Consider the following 12,363-nt stretch of genomic DNA (forward strand, 5'->3'; position numbering starts at 1 on the left):
AGAAAATTTACCCTTTGCATGTATGCTACACTGTGGGAAAGGGATAGTAAAGAGCACGGTTTAATTCAGAAAGAACAATAGGGTCTGAATCACACACTTTAACTTCTAAGACTCCTAAGTTACTCACATTTAGGGTGTTTTTGCTAGGAAGAAAGGCCTGACTGTCTGCTTCTGAAAGTCAGCCAAGGAAACCGTATGGATCACAAAGTTATGATCTCGTTGTGCTCAGGAATGACATGAGTTGGGAGCCAACCTGACAGTGAGTAACGATGACAATAATGGCAACAAGAAGCCATTGGGCCAATAATATTCTCAACAGCAGAGCTGTTCTCTAAATTATAACATGGCTTAAAATTATTACTGATTTAAAAGAAGAATTAAGAACAGTAAGCTGACATTGAAGACTTTTTCTATATGACAATTCTAATTGATTCACATTAAAATCTCACCTTTGCTTTAGATAACAAGCCCCGTAAATTGAGTCGAATGGATGAAAGCACTTGTACAGCCTCGTGGGGACTAGATTTGTTTTTACTGCATTTTATAGCCACTGGAAGATAAATAATGGGGAAAACATCCATTAAAAACAGGTAATGATAATTTACAGGAGGAAAAAAAGTTAAGATTTTATAGTAACAGACTTCAGAAATATTTCTACAAGGAAATTTTTATTTTTTGAAAAATGGTAACGATTATGTGTATCTTTAAGAAAGATAATTTACTGTGAAAGGGGAATTTGTGAAAGGGGAATTTTTGAGGCAAACAGGTGATTTGTAGTGAATCACAAAGCCATCCAAACCCACCCACCATGAAGCCAGCATGGTCACATAAATTCTGTTGTTGTTATGTGCCGTCAAGTCAGACCCGACTCATAGCAACGCCTCCTTACGTTTCCGAGGCGGTATCACTACGGAAGTAGATTGTCCAACCTTCCTTCCGAGGAGTGGCTGGTGGGACTGAACCACCAGCCTTCTGGTTAGCAGTCAAGTGCCTTAGGCATTAGCTACCAGAGCTCCCACAGTATATTACTTTGGGCCTTGTAATGATCACCATCCCCAGCTGAAGGTTGTTCCCAAGCAGACTATTTTTCAGGGGGTCATGTTCCTTTGACTTGTTTTCCTGGAGAATTTTCAATAGGATGAAGAAAGGAAAACTAAGGAAACACTTCTTGGGTGAAGCTCTGGCTGAAGCCTAAGAGGGAGGATGTCAAGGAAGGAAGGATGATGGGCCTTCTATTTCTAAGGGAAATCCTCTGACCCTTGAATAAAGCCCTGTGGTGTATCAATGCTGTTGTTGTTGTTGTTATGTGCCGTCGAGTCAAACCTGACTCATAGCGACCCCTCCTTGGGTTTCTGAAGCAGTATCACTATGGAAGTAGGATTGCCCAACCTTCCTTCCGAGGAATGGCTGGTGGGTTTGAACCCCCAGCCGTCTGGTTAGTAGGCAAGTGTCTTAGCCACTATGCTACCAGAGCTCCCGTATCAATGCTGGCCATCCCTAAATCATCTTTCCACTGATTAGCAATTATCTCACATGTTCCTATACCAAATTTCAGATATGCAGATTTCAATCCATCTACCTTATCTATCAAGGTTTAAGTAGCCCAAGAAATTGACACACATGCATGCACATGGGCACAGACAATGAAGTTCCTGATGTTATTAGGCAAAGAGACAAAATCTTATTGAAAATAAGGTTCCCATACAGAGCAAAAACAGATGTAGTACACCTCAGTGTGGCCTCCCACAATTCCCAGAGTTACTGACAGGAACTCCAACTGATAATGTCACTAGCCTAAGGAAATGCTGTGCCCACTGTGCACAGCTCAATGCTTTTTCACACTCACTGTGCTGGAAGGGTTTACATCAACGATCAATCTATGGGCTTTCATGTAAAGGCTGTGACCACAGCAGGCTTTTGGGGTCCTCAGCCATGAGTGGTACCAGCCGGACAGGGGGTGGGGAGGCAGGGAGAGTGGGCCCGTTCCTACTTCAGCATTCTGGCAGTCTATTTTCCTAAAACTTGAAATTATGAAGGGGGCATACTCAACCTTAGCAGAATACCCAGCTACCAGTGCTTTATCAGGATAAGTGAAGAGGTCTGCAGGTTACAAACAATACACCTGACATTTCTTCACTCATTTGCTTTTTGTATTTGTTCCCCTCAATTATATTCACTAAATTTAAATAGTCCAATAAGCAGATCCTATTGTATAACTACACTGAACAGTGTAAGGATTAAAGTCTACTTGGAATCCTCAGTCTTAAATCAGGGATAGAGAAGAGGTTTCTTTACGCATGCAAATGCTAATGGGCTGTGTAGACGCTGCCTGTGTGTGTGCCTAGCAAAATACAGTTTTGTCATTAATAAATGATGTCTTTGATGGCCAGCAAGAAATCAGGTTGGCATTTTTATTTCCAATAATAATAGACTTTGCATTTCTAAGTGTTGAAAAGATCCTTCGCAATTAGTAATGTCAATCTCATTGTGAAAGGGTGCAGTTAACCCAGTGGGAGTGAGGACTAAAATGTTTGTTTCACTTTGTAAAGTTGTAACTACCACAGCTGAGTTATTTGAGCTGCTTAATACTTAGAAAAGGAGTGCCGGTGACGCAATGGATAAGCGCTTGACTGTTGACCTAAAGGGTCTGAGGTTCGAACCTACCAGTCACTTCATGGGGCAGTTTCACTCTGTTCCACAGGTTCACTATGAGTCAGAATCAGCACACGACAACAAAAACAATACCTAGTAACCTGTATCAGAAAAAGCTGTGATTCTTTTTTTTTTTTTTAATGCTTTATTTTCATTCTAAGAAAAACAAAATCAAACTCTGTTAGCTCCCCTCTTCAACCTCATTTCCAAAATGCATTAGAGATGAGATAGGGAGACAGAGATAGGGAGAGAGGCAGGAATAGAGGGAGTGGGAAGGAGAAGGAAAGAGACAGAGGGAGGGGAAGGGAGGTAGAGGGAGAGAGGGGAAGACAACAGGTGGAGAAAGAAACAACCTGCTGTTTCAAATCATCAGGAAATCCAAGAGCGTAGTGCTTCTGCAATGCAGACTGTAGTTAAAATGCCTAACTATTATTTTCAAAGTTGCTGGGAAGGCAAAGAATTAACAAGCTTCTCCCCACCCTTTCCCAAAAAAACGCAATAGCAAAATAGCAGAGACTTTAAATGGACACTCACCAGACAATACAAACAGGCACACAATGGTAGCATTGTTATAGAAAGTCTCAAATACCTCCTTGAGATTGCAACATCTTATCAGTTTTCTGAAGTACATGACTACTCTTAACAACAGTAACCAAATAGGGAGTAAATCATGTGGAGATTTAAAAAACACTGTATTTCCTCCTTTTCATAATTGGGTGGGACAGAAGAGACAGAAAAGAGAATAGAATAACAGCAAAACCCAGCTCACTTTGCAAGTGAGCACTAGTATAATAAGCAATTAAGAAAAAGTTAAGATTTATTTCATAAATCTAAAACATGTCACTTGAAACTAAAGCTGAGCATCTACTCCAATAAGCTTAAAATGTTGCAGGAGCATTGACACATAATTTATTATAATCAAAGGAGAACTTCAAAGAATAGACAGCTGTTTTTCTCCAAGCACTGCCCTGATTAAAAAAAAAAAATTGTGCTGACAGTTTAAAACAAACTTTAAGATGACAAATGATGATTTTTCCTAGAGTACCTCTTTAACCTGAATATTTATCTTTAAAAGTTCTAATACCACCACTTGGTGATTACATAAATTACCTTGGCTTTGCCTGTTAATAAAGCTAGCTGTTCACAGAAATGTTTAAGGTTGGCAAGCTGAAGTGGATAAGATAAATTCTTCAAAGTAAACAGCATCTTCATAATTATGTACATGATCCTCAATAGCTCTATGCAGCTCCAAACTTAATACTGTATCCAAAAAAGCCATCTGAGCCCACCCACCATGAGGCCAGCAGGGTCACATAAATTCTAGCCACCCCTAAATCATTTTTCCACTGATAAGCAATTATCTCAAACATTCCTATTCTGAATTTCAGCCATGCAGATTTCAATTCTTCTATCTTATCTATCAAGGTTTAAGTAGCCCAAGAAATTGAATATTTATATTCTTTTGGCCAAAGAACTCAAAGGCCATTAAGGAAAATTATTAACTACCAAACCCATTTCTAAATTGTTTGAATGGTCTGTATCACTTCTTTATAGGTAAGCTAAACTGTATCCTTGTGCTTGATTTTTCCTTTTTTTTTTTTTAAAGTCCCTTATATAGCCCAAATCCTCTAACTCAGAAGGAATGAGGTAGGGCCAGGAAAGGAAATTTAAACTATGTGAAAAATATTAAAAATATTTAAATATGCTTTCATATATTCCTCAGAACCATATGTAGTACTATTCCCCATTTTACCAAAGAAATTAAGGTCCAGAGAAGTTAAGTAATTTGCCCAAAGTGACCAGGCAAATACATGACAGAGGCCCTGGCATTTAGGTCTCCTTGATTCCAAAGCTCTGCTCTCATCATTGTCCCTCACTGCCTCCCTATTTGCTATAACTGAGTTGTAGGAAGAAGGTAGGCAAGGAAGTAGGAGGAGGACTTTAGGATAGGTTCACAGTCCTTGCTGACAGTCCTAAATTCAGTTCCTAATATTGTGGTTTTGTTATTTTATTAGAACTGCATTCCCAATGCATTACATACCCAAATTCAAATAGAAATATTAAAGTATTAACTATAAAAATACTAAATCTAAGCAGTATATTTTTCATTAATGAAAATAATTAAAAGCTGCCTTTATCTGGAATATATTTACCCCAACAAGCATGCAGCCTTACATGTAAAGGTTATACACATAATCCCTCCCCACTCAAATCATCCTTAAAATTTCTCAAAGATAGGAATTAGATTACATTTGACATTTCTTTTGTATACAACTTTGCTCTATGTATACTGCAATGCACTCCAGAGATCTATGTATTTTTAGGAATAAATATTTTCACTTACAAAGGGAGAACATAAATCAGAATAGTTAACTGGTTTCCTTAACACTATGCAATCAGTGTGAACAGACTCCGTGTATAGTAAAAATTAAGTACAGTTGGAAAAGTATTTCACATCTCTAAAAAAAAGGTTCTAATATCCATCACTTTTTCAAACAGTATTTAAAAGCTTCTATCCTGTTTCTTCTTATTACTCCAAAGTCTTACTACACAGAAGTTGGTCTATAAATGTTCAATGAATTAAATACAACCATTTCAATATAATGAAATCATCTAAAATTATTAATAATGGAATTTTACTTTTGACTAATACGCTTTCTTTTTAGTAAAATACACCTTAAAATATGCCATAGATATCAAATATTCTATCAAATACCATGTGCAAGTCCTAAGGCTCTCTGAACCACTTCCTTAAATGACGTCATGTCTTTCTCCCAACAACTGGACCGTGTGTCACATTTGTATGCCTTCGAGAGATAGTGGAATGCCTGAGGGAAGAGAAAGAACAATATTCAGAACACAACTAGAATTTACATTTCAACTTCTATATTTCCTGGAAGTCATATGGAACTAATTTCAACTTGAAAAACCCACATCTGTGTAATATAGCGCACTCTCTGTTATTCTCATCAAAGAAGGGGCATAGATGCACACACAACAGTAACAAGCAATTAGATCAAACAGATGTGTCTGAATAGAGACATTGCCCTACCAGCAGAAAAATATAAAGGCTAGGATTGGAAATCTGTAACAAGTGGACAGATTTCCCCAATATCTGTAACCATCAGCTTAAGAGACCAGTTTAAGGAATAAGGTGTGAATTTGTGAAAACTATGTAATTGCTATTAGCAATGATAGTGAGGATGGTGCAGGACACCAAGCTGTGTTTTGTTCTGCTGCACAAAGGGTCGCTATGAATAGGAACCCATCCAATGGGACCACCACCAACAACAACCTGTAATTTATGACAGGAGTATGTGTTCACAGAAGTTTAAAATATTCTTCCTCTTTTACAACCCATCTTTGTGGATTCTTCAGGGAGAAATCATAGATCAGAAAATTCTAAGTACCCTTAATTCCACAGATGCAAGAGAGCACATAACTCAAGAAGGAATGGAGAGAAATAAAGTAGGAGTGTGTGTGTGCATGCAGGTCTCTGTTCTCTGGGCTCACAAAACAATGGTAGAAGCCAGCGGGATGGACCGAGAGAGGAAGGGACAGCTAAGAATCCCATAGATTATCTGTACCGTGGCTAATTCCAAACTCATGCAAGGAATACATTTGATTTGTTGTGGATGTTTTGCAAAGACACACAAACAATTATTCCAACCTAGAAAACCCTGGGGGCTCCTTTAAGTTCTAAGATAATAGGCTAAAAGCCTAACTTGAGTAACAGGTGTTCTATTGCACAGATGAGAAAAGGCCTCACTTGAGTAAGAGGTGCTGTATTGCACTGGTGAGAAAGGAACAAAACTACTTCTGTAATTAGCACTCACTGTTAAGACTTTTAAAGTTCTTCTCCAGTATCTTAACTACTTCCTTTTTCTCTTTCCCTTTTATATTTCTCATCTCAGATCTAAACACTCTTTCTGTCCTCTACCCAATCTGCCTTAGTCTTTAGCAGTGAGCCTGAGAAAGGGGGTGGAGAGTGAAACACAAGCTGTTTGTTGCAGACCCAGTAGGGGGCAGCAGGTTAAACAGACCCTTTTGCAGGAAACAGAACACCTCTGTAAGATAATTCATTGGGGGTGGATGGGAGGGGGGAGAATGTTTACAAGTCTTAACCTATCCAAAATTCAAAGTGTTCATGGCAAAGGGTCTGAATGAAAAGTGAAAAATTGAGCACACTGATCCTATCTTTCAAATTATCAAACTTTCCTCCACCCATCAAAAAAGTGTATCTTTTACATGTGCTCAAGCAAAAGGCAAAGGTCTGGGAGGACAGGAGAGCTTACCTTTTCATTTTCATCTGGCTTTTCACTCTGTCCATTTCCATACAGTTGGGCATATAGCCTCCAGATTTCGCCATCGTTTGTCACTCTTGAAGTTACTCTGCCAAGTAACTCCTGCAGCTTTTCTTTGAGGCCAGTTGCAACATCTCCACTCCGATCAGTCACTCCATCAATCACTGCCCTGACCAGAATTTTAAGGACCTTAAAAATGCACATAAACAAGCTGGTAAGGAAGAAACAAAATTACAACAAAGCCAAAAAGCTGCCACCACTACAACTGTCGACTATGACAATGAAACAGCTTGTGAGACCTATTTGAAGAGCAACCCCCTTACTCTCTAATTAAAATAAGATGAAAATCAAGCTGCCCTGAATCTCTAAGTCCACATGCCTACTGTCTCTCTGCATGTCCCTTCTCCATCTCCAAGGAGGGCTCTTCTTTCACAGGGCCCCATATTCAGCGCTAGTGTCTTCTCACTTTCAGTGTTCTCTCTGAATGATCTCGTCAACACCTGTAGCTTCATATCAATCACCAAGGACACTCTGATAGTGCCTGCATCTCTGGCATACTCCTCCGTAGATCTCTAGGCTATGCACACCCACACAGCATCCCACATTCAGTCTAACCCAGGGGGAGACACACACATCCCAGACTTCTCTTCTAACAGATTTCTTATTTCAACATTCCTACTGAGTCCTAAATCCAGCCATTCCTACCTTAGTTTAGGCCTCATTACTTTCCAACTAGACTGCTTTTATAATATTCTAACTCTATTTAAAAAGGTCCAAACTCACTGCTGTTGAGTGGTTTCCAATTCATAGTGATCCCTCCCTGGGTTTCTGAGGCAGCATCTCTACGGAAGTAGATTGCCCAGTCTTCCTTCCGAGGAGTGATTAGTGGGTTTGAACTGCTAGCCTTCTGGTTAGCAGTCAAATGCTTTAGGCATTACACCATGAGAGCTCCCTAAAAAGGGCCAGGCTCTTCCTAATTGCTGAAGGATAAACACAACTAATGCATGTGCATGCAGGGTATGAGAAAGCAGGTCTTCTTCTAACTAGAAGTTGCCCCAACTTAGTTCATCTTCGCTATGTCGCTATCAGTCATTCTTTACACATTCTAGGCCAGATGCTTTGAATGCTGATAGATGGGTTAAACTGGGCCTCACCAGCAGGCCCTGTTATTCTGACAGGACACATACGTTATACCTATATTAGCCTGTGTATTTCAAGGATGCACAGAAAGTGCATGCTCAATCTTCTACTCCTTTGATTGGAGGAAAACAAAAGCATCTGTATCCACTGGAAAAAAACAGCTTGAGGAGAGTGCTCTAAGCTCTTGCTACTAAGTGTGGCACTGGCACATCTAGGAGCTTGTTGTGGCTGGTCCACAGACCACAGGTAGCAAGGTCCCAAGCAGAGCTTTGAACGGTTCATTCCGGTTCGAATCCCCTGCAGAGAATTTGTATTTCCACCCCAGAAATACTGAATCTACATTTTAGTAAGATCCCCAGGTGATTTTTATAGATCTATGTATACAGGACAATCACCTAAGGACTTTGTTAAAATGTAAGTTCCTTGTATCTGGAGTTGAAATGCAAATTATCAGCAGGGGGTCAAACCAGTTCACTCCAGCATTGTAAGTCCTGGTTCCAAGAGAAAGAGTGCTCACATCTTTGCCCCTACCCTGGTTCAGGAAGAGACCACATTGCATTGTCTAGTATCACCAGTGTGTAACAAAGTGTCTGGCACACAGCACTGACTCAGTAAATATCTGCCTGAAAGAAAGACTGAGTGAATATACATCTTTCAGAAAGTGTTGCCAAGAAAGTACAACCACTGTGATACCTTGCATTGTTTCCCCAGAGAACAACTGGATCCATATGTGAGATGCAGCTGAGAAATTGTGACTCCTCTGGAACATTAGGAGTCCCTGGATGATGCAAACAGTTAACTCGCTTGGCTGTTAACAGAAGGTTGGAGGCTTGAGTACCTCACTAGGAGGAACCTCAGGAGAAAGACTAGCAATCTACGTCCAAAAAACCAGCCACTGAAAACCCTGTGGAGCACAATTCTACTCTGACACACGGGGGTCATCATGAGTCAGAGCAGACACAATGGCAACTGGCGGTGGTGTAGCTGGAACGTTAACACTGTTAGGAATGTGAGCTGAGATTCACGGTCCTAATTATGTACAGTGATAAAAGTAGACAGGAGAACATTCAATTGTGTTTTTTCTGTCTTGTTTGGACAAAGCACATTATCCCTGCCTGTAAATTCACATTGCAATCCCACATGTGTAATTTCAAATCTGAAAGTAACAAAATTCACATTATCAGCCCACATATGGTTTTAAATCTGGAAGAAAAACGAAAAAGGAGTATGACTGTGCATACTATCCTCGTTTCAAGTGATCATTCTGTGAACGTTCTCAGGATTAAGATGTCTTGGAAGGGATAGTCTATTAAAATAGCTACTAATATGTACAAATGAAACACACTACATTAGTAAAATATTTTGCATCTTCTGGGATCTTACAGTTGGTCCAACATCCCATCCCCTCACTTTGGCCTCCTTGAGGAGACAAGAGGGGAGAGAAAGCTTTTGGTCTTCTTGCCAGTGAAAATGGAGAGCAGTGCTGGTATTTTGAAAGGAAAAACACTGAAGTGCATATGTGTATGTCTGTTTAGGGGTGTGTGAAGGGAACTGTTGAAAGGTGCAGTGATGAAGTGTCTGTGGCTGAGAGAGTGGTGGGGGAGGGTGGTGAAGGGAACTATAGGTAGGGCAGATCCCTAATGTTACTACCTACTGTGTATGTTGCTCCCACAAGAAAAGAGTGGGACATTGAATACAATGGGAGGCAATGACAAATATATTTCTACACTCTCCATCTGTTCATTCATGTTCAATGGCCAGTTAAATACACAAATGTGGAGCTCAGAACAGAGTTCTATACTGGAGAAAAATATGCTAAGTCATTCATGGTTGTGGCAGATATTGCCTAAAGAGACTATGTTGGGTAAGAATAAGGCTGAGGATAGAATCTTAAGGAAGGCAGCATTTAAGAGGACGACAGATGAAGGGTCTTTCCACTAAGAAGACTAAAAAGGCATGGCCAGATAGGTAGGAGAAAGTAGTGTCATGGGAACCAAAGAAGGAGACAGTAACAAGGAGTGTACATCTGCAAAAGTTAACTAAGATCAGAACTGGAAGATTCCACTGGATTTGACAATTATAAGAGTATGTGAAGGAACCCTGATGGCACAATGTTTAAGTGCTTGGTTGTTAACTGTGACACTGGCAGTTAGAACCCACTCAGCAGGTCTGTGGGAGCAACACCTGGCAATATGCTCCTGTAAAGATTACAGCCAAGAAAACTACCTGTCCCCATAGTTCTACTGCATAACACACGTGGCTCTATGAGTTGAAAGTCAACTCAATAGCACCTAACAAGAAGACCAAGGCTTAGTTACTGCATCCACAGCTAAAGCCAGAATGAGGTGGGAAGTAGAGATCATGACTACAGACTACAGGTTTAAATCTAAGAGTGAGGGGGAAAAAAAAAAAAAGCCAACACAATTATTAACAACATGAAAAACAAAATGCAAGAAAAGAAACAATCACAGTATTCTATAATACCCTTGTGATACTATATTCCTTAGTATAATAATGTTAACAGGGAGTATTAATTTAACCAAAAATTTTAATATAAATATATTGGGAAAACAAGAAAGGAAAGCAATAGAAGTACTGGTATAAGAAAGCTAAGTCATCATTTACTTTAATAGAAAGTCAACAGAAAATGCCCAAATTTGGTTATTAAAAAATAGCAGTATAAACACATTATGAAATATGGAAATGTGCTAATGGCAAAAGGAACACCAAGAGCTTCTCCCTCTTGGAAAGAAGGAGCTTGAGGAATAGGGAGGGCAGAGCAGGAAATTGCAATATTTTGTTATGAGCCTTTTACTACCATTTAACTTGTAAAACCATATGTGTTTTCTTCTAAAAGTTTTATGGTTTCAGTTCTCATATTAAGGTCATTGATCTATTTTGAGTTGGCTTTCATATATGATGTGAGATGGAGGTCCAGATTCATTCTTTTGCATGTGGAAATGCAGTTGTCTCAACACCATTTACTAAAAAGACTAATCCGGATCAGAGGAAGGCTCATTAACAACCTGCAATAAGCAGATGACACAATTTTGCCTGCTAAAATTGAAGAGACTTGAAGCACTTACTGATGAAGATCAAAGACGTGTATACACCCTTTACTATGGATTATACTTCAACATAAGGAAAACAAAAATCCTTACAACTGGACCAATGAGCAATGTCATGACAAATGGAGAAAAGACTGAAGTTGTCAACGATTTTGTATTACTTGGATCCATAACCAAAACCTATGGAAGCAGCAGTCAAGAACTCAGATGTCGTATTGGGCAAATCTGCTTCAAAAGACCCCTTTAAAGTGTCAAAGAGCAAAGATGTCACTTTGAAGGCTAAAGTGGGCCTGACACAAGCCATGGTATTTTCAAAAGCCTCATATGCATGTCAAAGCTGGACAATGAATAAGGAAGACCTCAGAAAAACAGATGCATTTGAATTGTGGTATTGGCAAAGAATATGAGAATACCATGGGCTGCCAGAAGAATGAACAAATCTGTCTTGGAAGAAGTACAGCTAGAATGCTCCTTGGAAGAGAGAATGTCCAGACTTCACCTCAAGCACTTTGGTCATGTAGTCAGAAGAGACTAGTCTCTGGAGAAGGATATCATGGTTGGTAAAGTAGAGAGTCAGCAAAACAGGGGAAGACTCTGAAGGAAATCGATAACACAGTGGCTTCAAAGTTGGGCTCAAGCATAGCAACTATTGTGAGGATGATGCAGGTCGGGATGTGTTTCATTCTGTTGTACACAAGGTGGTTATGAGTCAGAGCCGATCCAATGGCACCTAACAACAACAACAACATTCTTTCACCATTGAGTGGACTTAGCACCCTTATTGAAAATCAATTAACCATATAGATATGTGCATGTATTTCTGGACTCTCAATCCTATTCCACTGGTCATTCATTAGACCACACTGCTTGGTTAATGTAGCTTTATAATATGTTTGAAATTGTGAAGTGTGAATCCTATCACTTTCTTTAGTTCTTTCAAGATTAGATGTAAAGCTTGGGATTTAATTTTTGACAATGGATTCTTAGATATGATACCAAAAACACAAGCAACAAAAAACAAAATAGATCAATTGGACTTCATCAAAATTAAGAACTTAGTGCATCAAACAAAGTGAAAAGACAACTTAAACATTAGGAGAGAATATCTGAGTACCATATATCAGATAAAGATTTAATATCCAGGTTATACAAAGAAGTCCTACAACTTAGCCACAAAATGACAAACAACCCAATCAAAA

General features: G+C 39.4%; 1 protein-coding gene across 1 annotated transcript in view; it reads right to left on the reverse strand.

Moving 5' to 3' along the window:
* TTC27 (tetratricopeptide repeat domain 27) overlaps window positions 1-12,363 on the reverse strand; it is a 393,959-nt gene that overhangs the window by 33,477 nt on the left and 348,119 nt on the right. Inside the window, exons 17-19 of the mRNA XM_007938793.2 lie at window positions 6,948-7,145; window positions 5,369-5,480; window positions 450-550 (exon numbers count right to left, since the gene is read on the reverse strand). Coding sequence (XP_007936984.1) covers window positions 450-550; window positions 5,369-5,480; window positions 6,948-7,145 — 411 coding nt within the window. The remainder of the gene's footprint in view (window positions 1-449; window positions 551-5,368; window positions 5,481-6,947; window positions 7,146-12,363) is intronic.

The sequence above is a fragment of the Orycteropus afer genome, unplaced genomic scaffold, assembly GCF_000298275.1.
Source record: "Orycteropus afer afer isolate SDZICR_OR568_19922 unplaced genomic scaffold, OryAfe1.0 scaffold00054, whole genome shotgun sequence".
NCBI classification, from domain to species: domain Eukaryota; kingdom Metazoa; phylum Chordata; class Mammalia; order Tubulidentata; family Orycteropodidae; genus Orycteropus; species Orycteropus afer.